The sequence below is a fragment of the Castor canadensis genome, chromosome 13, assembly GCF_047511655.1.
Source record: "Castor canadensis chromosome 13, mCasCan1.hap1v2, whole genome shotgun sequence".
Classification (NCBI taxonomy): Eukaryota; Metazoa; Chordata; class Mammalia; order Rodentia; family Castoridae; genus Castor; species Castor canadensis.
This window is the reverse complement of record NC_133398.1, coordinates 3,282,642-3,296,117: the sequence shown is the minus strand read 5'-3', so window position 1 is coordinate 3,296,117 and position 13,476 is coordinate 3,282,642. Positions and strand designations below refer to the sequence as shown.

The 13,476-nt window shown below is 54.4% G+C and overlaps 1 protein-coding gene across 5 annotated transcripts in view; it reads right to left on the bottom strand.

The window, feature by feature from the left end:
• Nucleotides 1-13,476, bottom strand: part of Vav2 (vav guanine nucleotide exchange factor 2) — a 173,353-nt gene that overhangs the window by 128,747 nt on the left and 31,130 nt on the right. For all 5 annotated transcript variants that reach the window (XM_074052876.1, XM_074052877.1, XM_020177354.2 and 2 more), the window contains exon 2: nucleotides 8,952-9,068. In XM_074052876.1, coding sequence (XP_073908977.1) covers nucleotides 8,952-9,068 — 117 coding nt within the window. The remainder of the gene's footprint in view (nucleotides 1-8,951; nucleotides 9,069-13,476) is intronic.

Here is a 13,476-nt window from a genome sequence, read left to right as displayed (position 1 = left end):
TGGATCAGGCCGGAGCAGACATAACTCATCGATGACTAAGCCTCAGAAACCTTCTCTCCTGAGCCCACCAGTCAGTCACTACCAGTCAATCAGGGCCAATCGGTCTCATCCACTGGGCTCCTTCCTTTACAGTAAGATGTGGCACCAAAGCTCAGGGAGGAAGCAGAAGGCCACCCAAGGTTGCAGAGCAGCAGGGACTCAGACCAGGGGTTCTTCCCGATGCCACTTCCTGGAGAAAAGACAGTCTTTTCAATGAATGATGCCGGAAACACAGTAAATCACATCCGGGTGGCGCAGGGAGCCTTGTGCTCAGTGGAAGGCTGTGTGCAGGTCTCAGCCATATACCTGCACCCTGGCGTCACCATTCTGCCCCTGTGCCCTGCCTTTCCACCACAAGCCCTAGGGTCATTTCCTCTGCATCCGCCCCTCTAGCTTAAGGCCCTCCGATCCCCTTGGAAGCCAACTGTCACAACCCCCTAGCAGGTACCAGTGCCCAAACAGCACCATGTTCTCCAAAACACCGTAGACACATGGATCAACGTCTCCGTCAAGAGCCCCTCTGAAACTTGAACTCAGGTCCAGGACACATAGCCTTCCTGGAATCCCTGCAAGGGGGCTTGAGGCAAAGACCCAGAGGCCTCTCAGCCACGCACACAAACACAGGTCATCTACCACAAAGCACAGGAAGCTGGGACTAGGGGACCAGGAGCACAGCTCATCAGCCTGAAGGGTTTCAGCTACCGACACCAAATCACCCTCTGCCCTTACCCAGCCTCACCAATGGGAATGGTTCCTGCCTGGAGGAAGGCAGAGGAACCCCCTGGGCTGAGGTGTGGCTCCGTAGTCAGCACTGCCTAGCTTACATGAAGCCTCCTTAGAGAGGGAGGAAGGGAGGGGGAGGAGAGAGAGAGAGAGAGAGAGAGAGAGGGAGAATGTGGTTCCCCATCAGCAGTTAAAAAACACTGGCTTAACACACAAGGGGCTGGTTTAATCCCGCGTGTGTGGACATGTTTCCGTGCACCTGTGTGCAGCACGTCTGGTTGTCCAGTTCTTCTGAAAGGGTGCGCAGAAATGTCCCAAAGTGACGACTGCTAGCAGAAGAAAAGGAGGAAATGTCTTCAGGCAGAAACTCAGAAGGCTTTTGCCAGCCGGGAGCCCCGAGGCTGATCCCGCTCCACAGTGGCTACATTTTAATAAGCAATTAGAGCAGAGTAGATGTGGCAAAAAGACCAGTGTCTCTCAGCCGGCACTGAGGCTGGGCGTGCAAATGAACTCAGCACAGCAGGGATGTCTGAGAGCCGTCGGGCGGCCAGCAGAAGCACCTGGGGTGAGCACAAAGTCTTCCACTCAGCAAATTCTGTATTATCTTTTTTTTTTTTTTTTATGATGCTGGAACCCAGACCTTCATATATGCTAGGGAGACATTCCACGGTGGAGCTACACCTCCAGCCCCTCAGCTATTTTTATTTTTACTTATTTATTTATTTTGCAGCACTGGGGGGTTGAATTCAGAGCCTTGAACTTATGAGGCAGGTGCTCTACTACTTGAGCCACTCCACCAGCCCTTCAGCAAATTTTGTGAACAAATATTAAAGGGAAGAGACACATGGAGACTCAGGCCTGGGCAGAGAGCTAAGGGGTGTGAGATCAATACCCCAAGTTACTCCTGCATTCGTCTCTGACCAGACAGGGCCTTGGGGATCCATCATCCATGCAGATGCTGAACTGAGAAATCAGTGATGTCCACAGGCTGCATCTTCACACGCTTGTCGAACCCCTGACATAGGCAGGTGGACGGCAGGTGTGGATCAGGATATGAGAGGCTGGGTGAGGCTGGCACTTGGGCAGCTGCGCTCAGAGGCAGCACCCGCCTGTCCAGTAGGGGCTAGAACAATCCTAGAGTGACTTCCGAGAGCTGCCCCTCACAGGACACATCACACATGGATGCATCTGTCTCATCCCTGCTCCTCGTCCAGTAGGCCTCAGACAGGGCCAGTCCTTGGACCCACTTTACAGATTGGTAGCGTACGCCTGCAAGATGTAAGGCCGCCCAGGGCTCCAGCCCAGGGCCATCTGGAGCCCATTTCTGTCTCGAGCCCACATGGCATCTCAGCTGCCCCACTTCTCCACGTGGCTGCCAGAAGCACCAGCATGCCCCCTCCCCAGGCCTCCACATCAAGAAGTCCAGAGAACAGTATGGGCAGGTGTTTGTGGGAGGGGTGTGGCAATGGAAGGGGTCATGGCAACCTCAGGGGAGCAGATGGGAGGCCAGGAAGTGAGCTGGCTTCCTGTCTGGTGACAGTTCCAGCTAAGTCGGGTGCTGTGCTCATATGCTTGTGGGAAGTGCAGGAATGGATTAGTGCTGCCTGCCTGGGCTCAGGAGGAGTGGCAGTGAGGACCAGGCTCTTCCATCTCCTGGGAAAGGGGCCCACCCACGGCTGCTGTGGACTGGAGGAGTGGAGCAGAGGATGGAGAGAGGGCACAGCCAAGAGAGCCAGGATGCTGGCAGATTGTGCCGCCTCCCACATTCACAGCATTCTGGTATCCCCAGAGCTGGTGACTCCACGGTCCCCTCTGCCAGCATCCCAGGCCCCCACTAGGCTGAAACTGGGAGGCAACTTTCCTCAGCTGTGATTGGCCCATGGCTTCAAACTCTGCATTTAGCCTCTTCAGAACTCTTCCTTTAAGCAAAATGTTAGGCAAAATGCCACACAGAAAGCAAAAAAAGTGGATTCAGCACGGCTCCACCCGCCCGAGACCAGAGAGGTGTGAAACCTGCAGCTGGAGGGAACTGTGTAGCTGGCGGCCTCTATCCACACAGATGCTGGCCAGAACTGCACGTCTTTGAAGGAGTTACTGACAGTGCCTCCACTCCAGTGCAGGCCTCTCACTGCTTCTCCCAAATGTCCCTGTGAACCTCCATACCACCTCCCCGCCTCCAAAGCACCTCCAGGCCTCCAGACTACCTTCCAGTCTCTGCACCGCCTCCAGGCCTCCACACAGCCTCCTGACCTCCGTATCATCCATCTCCTGGCCTCCTCACTGCCTCCTAACCTCCAATATGGCCTCCTGGCCTCCAGCCTGTCTTTCCTACTCACCTGTAGACTATGGCAGAAATCCACTTGGGCCGGGTTCCTGTAAACTGCTGCCTCCCGTGGAGGAAGGGAAGGGATACAACAGAGCAGAGAGGAGTGTGACCACTGCCATCAGCAGGACTCATATGCGACCCCAGCTCTGCTGCTCCCGTGGAGCACGAGTAAGACAATCTGCCCTCTGTGCCTTGGTCTCCTTCCTTACTTCCTGAGGTTCCTGCAGGACACTGGTGCTTGGCGTTAGAGTGGACTCCCTGACTTCTGTGGAAAGGGAAGGACAGAGGGACTGGGGGGGTCCTGGATGGAGCTCAGGACAGGCACCTGGATGAGTGGTGTTGCAGACCTGCACCAACCTCCCCAGTCAGAAAGCGGGCGGTCCATCCCCCAGTCCTGACTGAGGGCCAGGTTTTACCACTTCAGCAGTGTCCACCGAGCTGCACCGAGCAGTGTCTTCATGAAAACAAAGTAATTTGTCAGGAGGTCTATGACCCTCTGTAACTGGCAGGATCTTGAGAAGCAGCCGTGGACGGCACTGCCCAGGCTATAGGTTCCCAGGCAAGCAGGACCCTGATTAGGACACTCAGAGGAGCACCCAACAAGTCACTCTGAACACACATCCTGCTCAGGGTGACGGGCTCTTCCTTCCTATGCAGGGAAGAACAAACCACCAGGCACCAGGCCTCCTCCATTAGACCCATGGATTCAATGGAAAATGTACTGAAGCTGTGTATGGGTTCCAGGACCCTCAGGGATGGGAGGCGACAGAGGGGCTCCACAGAAGCAGGAGCAAGCTGGCAGGAGAGTTGAGCTAACAGAACAGAGACAGGCCCAGAGAGACAACCAGGGCTATGCTGGTGCGTCCTAGCTTCCCTCCTGCAGACTGTAGGCTGCTTAGGAGAATTCATCCCTTCTCTCTCTCTCCCTCTGCCCCCTTCCTCTGCAGAAAAGGACACCCTCGCCACATGAGAGCCTTCCGCCCTGACTCAGTGCAGCAAGCAAGCTCCCATGATAGGCAAAAATGAACACTGTGACAAGTCTCCATCCTGCTGCTCCCTGCTCCTGAGTTCTCCATAACACAGCCACTGCCCCCTCCAGAGAGGAAGCTGGTACAGCTGTCTTCACTGCACAGACGACGAAATGCAGCCCAGGGAATGGCACGGCCCAGCAGGTGGTGATGGAGGCTGATTTGACCCGATGACGATACCATGGCCAGGTGCTTGCTGTGTTGGCAAAGCCCATGGGGACTCCCTACCTCCTTAGGCTCTGACACTGCCTGGAAGAGAGGGCAGGACAGAGGGTTTGGAGAACCAAGAGATTCCTGCCCATGTGTCCCCTAGCAAGAAGTTGCTTGCCCTCTACAAGCCTCAACTTCCTGTTCTGTAAGATGGGGGAAATGAGACGTGACATCATGGCACTTGGAGAGGACTGAGTGAAACAACCACATCGAGGAGGTGGTGCCTGGACTCCCCTGATTATCTGCACTGTCCCAGGATTGAAAGTGGCAGAAGCCCTGCAAAATCCTCACCAGAATCCTTCCTCTAAACTTCCAATGGGATCCCAGCCAGGGCAAGCCACGCCCGGGAAGAACCAGCCACGGTGGCCACCCGTGAAGCCGCCAGCACTCCTTCCCACCTTTGGGACCACGCAATTGGACCAACCAACGGCCCAGAAGCAGGCCACGAGGCGAATGAGAAAGGGAGGGAGGGGGTGGACCAACTTGATTTCATCAGCAAAGCCTGGCCTCACTGCCAGGCCAGGCGGCCACAGCCGGCCCACTCCACCCCAGCAGCACAGGAAGCTTCCCGGACAGGACTTATCTGAGCAGAAACCTAATATCTTGAATGCAATCCTTCGGAAAAATACCAGGGAAGGCAGCCAAAAGAGAAACACTTCTGAAACCAACTTTCTGGATCCCTCAGTTCCTTCTGGAGCTTGCAGGGCAGGCGACCAAAAGGAGAAAGAAAATACTAATAAAAATGACAAGACCCTGTGGGGTCATTTCCTCACTAAGTCTTTAAAGCAATGCCATAACAGGACAGCCATGATCTTCCTTTTGTTCCCATGGAAACAAAGGCTCAGGCAACCAAGGTCTTGCAGATTCGGAAGCCCAGCTCTCTTTGGCCCGTCACCACCCGCTGGAAGGCAGGTGCAGGGGAGAGCCAGGAAGACTTCCCAAGGATCCAGGGGTCTCTCCAGGTGCCCTGGGCTAGAGATCAGAGAGAACATGGCCAAAGAGCACAGGGGCCCCTCCCTGGGTTCCTCCTGGATTAAGGAAGCTCTCAGTCTTAACAGGAAGGTGAAGAGAAAGCCGGAGGGCCAACGAGTGGGACCACCCAGCATAGCTCATAAGGGCCAACTTGGTCTAGGAACAGGAAAACACGGCCACACCAGCCCCACTTCTGACAGGGAGTGTCTTGTCCACTTTATCCTCCCTGTGACATGTGGGGTGGCTGCTGTGCCATGCTTTTACAAGGGCATGACCCTTTCTACAATGAAATCACACGGAAGACTCCTCGGTCTGGGCTGAATGAGGCTGGGGCAGCCAACCCTGGGCAAAGGCTCTGAAGTCTTCATGGCCTCTTTTCATCTCTTCCACCACTAATTACACAGCGGTTAATCTGAGTGTCCTGCTGAGGGCAAAGACCAGGCGAGTCCTCCCAGCTCTCGATAAATGCTTAGCCAGTAAAGAGATGATGAATGAATGGAGAAGGGTGAATAGATGGGTAGATGGAAAGAGGGAGGAATGGACAGATGGATGGAAGGAAGGAAGGAAAGGACGGAGAGGGGGAAGAAGGAAGGAAGGAAGGAAGGATGGAAAGAAGGAAGGAAGGAAGGGTGAGTGAATGAATGAATGAATGTCTTTTGTATTCTTAAGAAAAACTTCAACCACATGAGAGACTTGGGAAACTGAGAGGCAGCTGCTTAGAAAATGAACAACGGAGCCTGAACAAGGCATGAAACATTACAAATGTTCCTGAGTAACAAGGAAGACACCGCGTTTTATAAAGCAACCTGAGACTGACAGCCAAGCTACTCTGTAAGTGTACTCTGAGCCCTGAATGCAACAAATGGAAGTGAGACACATCAGGCAAGGAGAGGTAGAAAGGAACGTCACCCGATCCAGGGCCTCGTCCCCTCAGCAGCCAGGGCCAGCTGATCCCAGGCCTTTCCGTCTCACCCCTCCCAGAACAAGCTCCAGCCTCATCGTCACTGCTGGGTGAGGAGGAAGGCCATAGCAGAAAACTTCACCAGATGGACACAGGAAACCAGAGGAGCCGGCCTAGCACCAGGCTGGCTACCACGGTGGGCAGGAGCAGATCAGCTCCGCTGCCTGCAGGGCACCAGCACCCAGCACCCCAATCACTCTCCAATACACACATATGGCCAAAACAAGGACACAGGGCCAGCTCAGGTGTGGAGCCAGGGAGAAGCAGAGCCCCAGGATCACAGCCACCTGCCCCAGGCGGGCAGTAAGAGAGCCACAAACATGATTCACTATGTTCATCAGATCTTCGGGGGTGGTGTTATCACTGCCATTTTCAAATGGCATATGGAGAAACTGAGTCATTGGATTAAGCCACAGCCTGATGAGGACAGCATGAGGACTCACACTAGCCTGCTGGAGATCAGGGTCCACCGCTCAACTCCCGGGTTTGATCCTCCAGTGGGGTGGGTGATCCATCTTTACAAAGAACATAATGGAGGAAAACACAGCAGGGAGAAGACCACCACCTCCCTGCAACAGGCTGGGTTGGTTCCCACCAACACAAGTGCAGACTTTGGCAGCCACCCCCACCCGAAGAACACCCACAATGGCCAGGCCCCTACCAGGGATTTCCTGCATGTCCATCTCCTTGGCCCCCTCCACCTCTCAGGGTCACACACACTGTGGAGAAGGCACTATGTCAGTGACCCAAGTCACCCAGCAGGGATGCAGTGAAGCTCAATTCACAAAGCCACTCTGACCTCAGGACTGAACAGAAAAGGCGGCGGCAGCAGGTGAAAGGCAGCCATGAACAGCCATGCCAGCTCTCTCCAGCTCTGCCCGTCTCTGGACCCCTGGTTCTCAAAGCAGAGCACAAGGTGGGACCCCAGGTCCCCTCAACCCAGCCTGAGGAGAAGAGTGATATTGTCACCACTAGTCCCAGAGTCCAAACTGTAACTCAAGGTCCAACTCCACTGTCCACTCTCAGTTTCCCACAAGCAGCTGTGGGGGTGTGGCAGAGGGCCACCACTGATCATCTGGTGGTGGGCCAGAGGCCAGAAGTGGTGGCCAGAAAACCAGAGACCAGAGGGAGAAGTCCCTGGCCCAACCCCTCCACTACTTGGCCAAAGCCGCCTCCTGCAAACTGCTGACGGTGACAAGGGCGTCCCTTCACAAACTGCTGGCCACACAGTTGGCCAATCATGATGGAAGCCTAATCCAGATTTATGTATGTCTTACATCACTGCATTCCACTGTAGCAAATTGAAAGCAAAATGAAATTATATGCTGAACTCTGGATTTTAACTGCTAGTCCTGTGCTTGGCCAGGACTTTCCTGTCTTTTTCTCTCTGCAATTATTTCTGGTGTCAGTTGCAAGTGAGTGTGTGTGTCTGAGTGTGTGTGTGAGCAAGTGTGACATGTGGTATGGCCATGGAGGTGGGGATGTAAGTGTGAGTGCCTGGCTATGTGCATTTGGGTGGGGAGGGGTGGATGTCTGTGAATCTGTGTGATCAGTGGTTGTGTTTACGCACGAATATGTGGTGTGAATGAGTGTGTGTGTGCAAGTGCGTGTGAATGTGTGTGGAACACGTGACAGCTGCGTGTACACAAGTGTGTGTGTACATTCCAGCCTCCTCCAGAGTCCAGGTCATTGGCTTCCCCTGCCCAGGGCCCTTCTCAGCTATTCACAGCGACAAGACCAGGAAGACATTCCAAACCATTTTAAACAGATCTGCGGAACTGAGAGCCACTTACAGGACAGGACTCCAGCCTAGCACTAACCAAGCTCCTGCAGCTCTAGCCCTGGCTGACAGAGGAGACCCTCTGCTGCATGGAACTCAATCCCTGCCCAGTGACACAGGGACCTCCATGCATCATGTAGGATTGGTCAGAAGCTTCCAGGAGCTGGGCTAACGCAGAGATGGGGTCTTGAAGAGAAAATCCCAGGACTGAGGAGGAGATCTGTCCGGCCCAGGTGGCTCTGGTCCTAGTCATGGCTGCTAAGCCGACACTTCACAGCACCTTGCAGAAGGGCCGCTCTTGGACCTGACTTCTCAGCACTGGCACACACGAAATCCCCCTGCAGCTTGTAACGCACAACTCACACACCTTGTCCCTGCTCCCGGTCCCTGGGTAAATCAGGCAATGAATATCTGCCGCTTCCCATCAGCAGGTGGAGAGTCACTGTGTTGGTCTGGGAAGTGGGGGTCTTGCAGAGCCCGAGCCAACAGCAGCGGGGACATGGGACCACCTGGGTACAAGACAGTGCTTCAGCTCTCAGCCCCCTGTCCATCCAGAAGACATTACAGTGCTGACCGAACTCACTTAACAGAGGAACCATGGCCTGCTGTGCTTTCAATTGCCCTGCATCGGTGGGTGCTCCCCCACACTCTACCTTGCTCCACCCACCTGGTTTCAAACACCTGCCATCCTCCTGATAAAGAGAGGAAAGGTTTCCCCGAAGCCCCACCCAATGCACAAACCTGGCTTCTGCACCCTCCTAGTGGTGCCACAGTCCAGCCAGCATCTGCTGGACATGTATGAGGGAAGACACATGGCTCTGGCTTCGAAGGCCAGGCTCCTTGTGCCCCTGAGGCCCACCACGCTCAATCTTCAAGCACACTTGCTGGAGCTGGCACAAGGAACCCACTCACCTTCCCGAAGTCTCGTACATCGAAGAGGTCAAAGGGGTCGAACAGCTCACTGTTCCTTAGTCCAAATTTGTCATGGCAGACTTTCAGGAAGGTGCGGATGTTCTTCAAACACAGGAACTAGAGAGAGAAGGAGGTGATTAGTGAGGTGGGAGTGTCTGAAAATAAGAGTAGCCACCACAAGCTTTTACCTTGGTGTGCCAGCACTGACAGCACATCCGGCTCCAGCAGGGAGGAAACCACGCATGCAGTTGAAAGAATCCCACACCCAAGGCCAGGGAGGTAGCCTGGACCACAGTGGGCACCGGCTCCACAGCCTAGCCTAGACCATGGAGCAGCAGAACCCAGCATGGCCTCCCCATGTTGGGACAACACACTGTCCCCCATTCAAGCCATGCAGAAGGTGCCTGGCTTGTTCGTGCCCCTTCCCAGGCACATCCGAGCACCTGTTGGGAGCCTTGAGTCGTCAGGGATGGCTGGGGCACGTCACACACATGTGTGGGTACATGCATAAGCATGCACACACACACACACAGCTTCCGGCAGCAGAGACTTCCCGAATTACTTCACAGTTGACAAAGTCAATAGCCACAAGCCATCCCACAGGAAGCCATGGAGGACCCAGAGAGCAGAATGTGCCAGCCACAGCAGGAGGCGGTGGAAGAAATAGGCCAAAACTTCCAAGTTGACATCTGGTCACCTCTTTTCTACCCATTGTCCCCACAGTTGAGCTCCCCACTGGGGATGTTTGACTTGCATCTGCTGCAGAAGGTAGGGGGTTAGTGTGGTGGAAGCGAACAGGACACTGTTGTCCTCCTGCTAAGAACCGCAAAGAAACTAACGCGGCAGCAGTTAACGGGGCCTCAGTGCAAGCTTGGGAGTGTTGGGACCTGGGTTTGAATCCTATCTGCTGATGGTAACACGTATGAGACTGGTGGAGGGGCTAGTGCTTCTGAGGCCTGGTCTCCTGCTGCACCTGCCTCACTTGGCCAGTCTCGGGCACTGATGGCACACAGAGACTAGTACAGGGGAACCATCAGCCCCAACCCAGTTTAGCACAGCATCCATGAGGCAAGGCCCCAGCACACATGGCTTTAGACCAGTTATGGTCAATAACCACCCCCTTCCAAGGACAAATGCCCAGTTTTCAGAGAACTGCAGAGAGCCATCCCTGCTCAGTAGAAATTTAGATAAGTGGACATTCAGGCATAGGATAGGTGGGAATCAGAACCTAGAGCTTAAGGTTCAGCACACGCTCAGGGCCCAAACCAAGCTGCACCGAGCAGCCCCTGCGAGCGCTGGTTCAGCACACGCTCAGGGCCCAAACCAAGCTGCACCGAGCAGCCCCTGCGAGCGCTGTCCCTGGCCAGACACACACTTCCGTCTCTCCCCAGCAGGCAGAGGCCCAGCGACCTACGGTGTGTGTGCGTGTGTCTACGTTTTATATATATTTAGTTTCCTCTGAATATTTGAGATTTGCTGCAAATACAGTATTTCTCCATCCCTGAACACCTGAGCATGCAGCTCCTACAAGGGGGATCTCCTCTTCCATGATCACAGCACACTGTCACCATCAGGAAACTTACAGACACCACGGTTACCTAGCTATAGACCTGACTTACATGTCACCACTCTGTATAGATTAAGCACAACCAGAATGTCCTTTATAGAAAATGAAAAGAGATGTGGCACAGGTCCAACCCAGGATCACACGACTCTAGCTGTCAGCTCTTCAGCCTCCATTAACTAGAGCAGTAATCTCCAACAGAACCATCTAGAATGTCGGTCATGTCCTGTGTATGTGCTGTCCAACAGGGCACCCAGTAGACAAGTGCCCACTGAGCACTTCAAAGGTATCTAATCCAACTGAAAAGCTGAATTCCCCACTTAATTTTATTTTAAATACCTTAAGCTCAAAGGTCACCTGTGGCTAATAAAGCTGTTTAGACAAGGCGAACCTAAAACTCCCCTTAATCTGTCTCCCATGACCTGATGATTCTGAAGAACACAGACACAAGAGGATAAGTAACACAGGATTCCACTCACATGAGGTTCCTAGAGACGTCCTGATCACAGGCACAGAAGGTAGAGGGTGAGTGCCAGGGACTGGGGAAGGGTGGGGAGCTAGTGCTGAAGAAGACATGTCAGCTTGGAGAGATGAAACCATTCTGGAGGTAGATGTGATCCAGGGCACACAACACCGTGAATGTGCTTAAACACTGAACTGTGCACTGAGAAATGGTGAGAATGGAGCTGGGTGTGGTGGCTCACTCCTGTAATCCCACCACTCGGGAGGTGGAGGCAGAAGGATTGAGAGTTTGAGGCCAGACTGGACTACATATGGAAACCTTGTCTCTAAACAAACACTGAAAAAGGAAAGGTTAAGATGGAAATTCTGTTTTATACATGTGTGTATACATATATACCTATATATACTATCACAATAAAAAGATTTAAAAAGAGAGATATGAAGAGAGTGAACCACAAGGAGGACATGTGACAATGCTGGCAGAGCTGGAGTGACCCAGCTATGGGCCAGGAAGACCAAGATGGCCAGCAGTCACCAGAAAGACGTAGGGAGAGGCCTGGAGCAGATTCTCCCTCAGAGCCCCCAGGAGAAAGCCAACACAGCCAACTCTCTGCCCTTGGACTTCTGGCTTCTACCACTGACTGACACAGTAAGCTTCGGCTACTGGAAGCCACCAAGTCTGGGCACTTGTTAGGCAGCCACAGGACACGACACACAACCTAGTCTGAGAACCAGGGGGAGGGGAGAGCTGCACCCGGACCGCCAGGCCCCTCCTGCTGCCCTATCCTGCAGTACACGCTGAGGCTCCCCGCCTGGCTCAACTATTTTTTGCACAAGGCTTGTCTCTAATTTCCACTAAGCATTTATTGTAACTCCTCCTCAGTCTCCCATTTTAGTTAATTATACAGGTCCTCACCATAATCACAGCCAGAGAGGCCAGGCCTCCTTTAGGGTTCAGAACAGTCCAGCGTCCCTTGCCCAGGGGCCCAGCCTCTGCGGCCTACCCCCACCCCACCCCCACCCGCGGCCACTCAGGCCAGCCTAACCTCTGAGATGTGTCTGGGTGCAGCTTGGTGCCACCCCAGCACCCAGGCAGATGCACAGGCAGATGCAGACTTCAGGATCTGCCAAGACAGGGACAAATTATTCATCTCATTTCACACAAAGGGAAACTGAGGCAAAGAGACTCAATGCAAAGGACTTCCACATGAAAGTAGACAGCAGCAAGAGCGAGGAACAAACCCGTCTCTGCTCCAGAACGGAGGCCAATGGAGATGGATCTGTGCTCAGGTGTGCTCCCACTCCCCGGCCACGCTGTGTACTATCAGCATCCCTGACTCTGGGAAGTGGCCCAGAACAAGTTATATGGCCCTTCCTCTGTCCCTTACTGCACACTTAGGGAAACTGAAGCCCCAGGGTAAAGAGCACTGCCTGGCAGAGAAGGGCAAGTCATGCCCTGCTCCTGGCTCCGCTCCCTTTCCATGGAGGCAGGCAGTGGGCAGCCATCTTTTCTCCCATGGCCCAGGGCCAGGAGGGCCTAGCCAGTCACAGCTTCTCCATTCCCCCCAGCAGGAACAGGCTCAGATTCTAGAACAAGAGTTTCGAAGGTTTGAGGTGAGAGGAGGACACAGGACCGAGGCAGCAGAACTAACCGCGTGGTGCTTATCCACGACACAAGTCGAGAGACAGTGGGTGAAGGCGGCCCAGACAGTGGACAGAATAAGGCTAGGAGCTCCCTGTCCTCGCCCAAGCTCTCACTTGTGGCCAGGTGAGGCTTGACCACCAGCTGTGTCCCTGCAGTGTGAGGCACGGGCTACATGCTTCTCTCACTGGCCTACCCAGGCCTGGGGGCCCTCCACAGGGTGGTCACTGCTTCCCCAGCATCCAGAGGCAAGTGCCCCTTCTCTGGGCAGCCCAGCAAGTACCCCAGGGGTTGGGGGGTCTGTCCCTAGAAACCTGGCCCTGTATTGAGGGACCCAGGGCTCAAATGGCTCTCCTGGGTGTGACAGGCAGCAAGGTCCGCTGTGTTTAGGACATTTGGAGGGGGTGTGAATCACCCCTTCCTACTCCCCACTTCCCTGGGCTCTGCCTCCTAGTCTCATAGTCACCTCGAGGAGTTGGGGCTGGAGCAGCCTATGCTGGAAACATCTACTGTTTCTCCCGGCCAGTTGCCAGCACCCTTGGATCTAACCAGGCTGAAATGAGATTAACGCCAGGACACAGGCTCCATGCCCACCCCCCCTCCACAGGCCTCCCAGGCTCAGCCAGACAACAAGCCTAGGCTGCTGCTCACTGTCATCTGCCACTCAGCTTTTGTAAGGATGGGGGGGGGGGCAGCATGGGACGTAAGTGACCAAGCAGAACCAAAGCCCTGCCTTCTGAGCCCCAGGGAGGGCGGGGTGCACCCTGGAGGGGAAGCTTCACGGCTGAGCCCACATAGCCCCATCATGGCCCCTTCTATGGAGGCTTTGAAAACAACTTATTTATGCCAGGCTCATT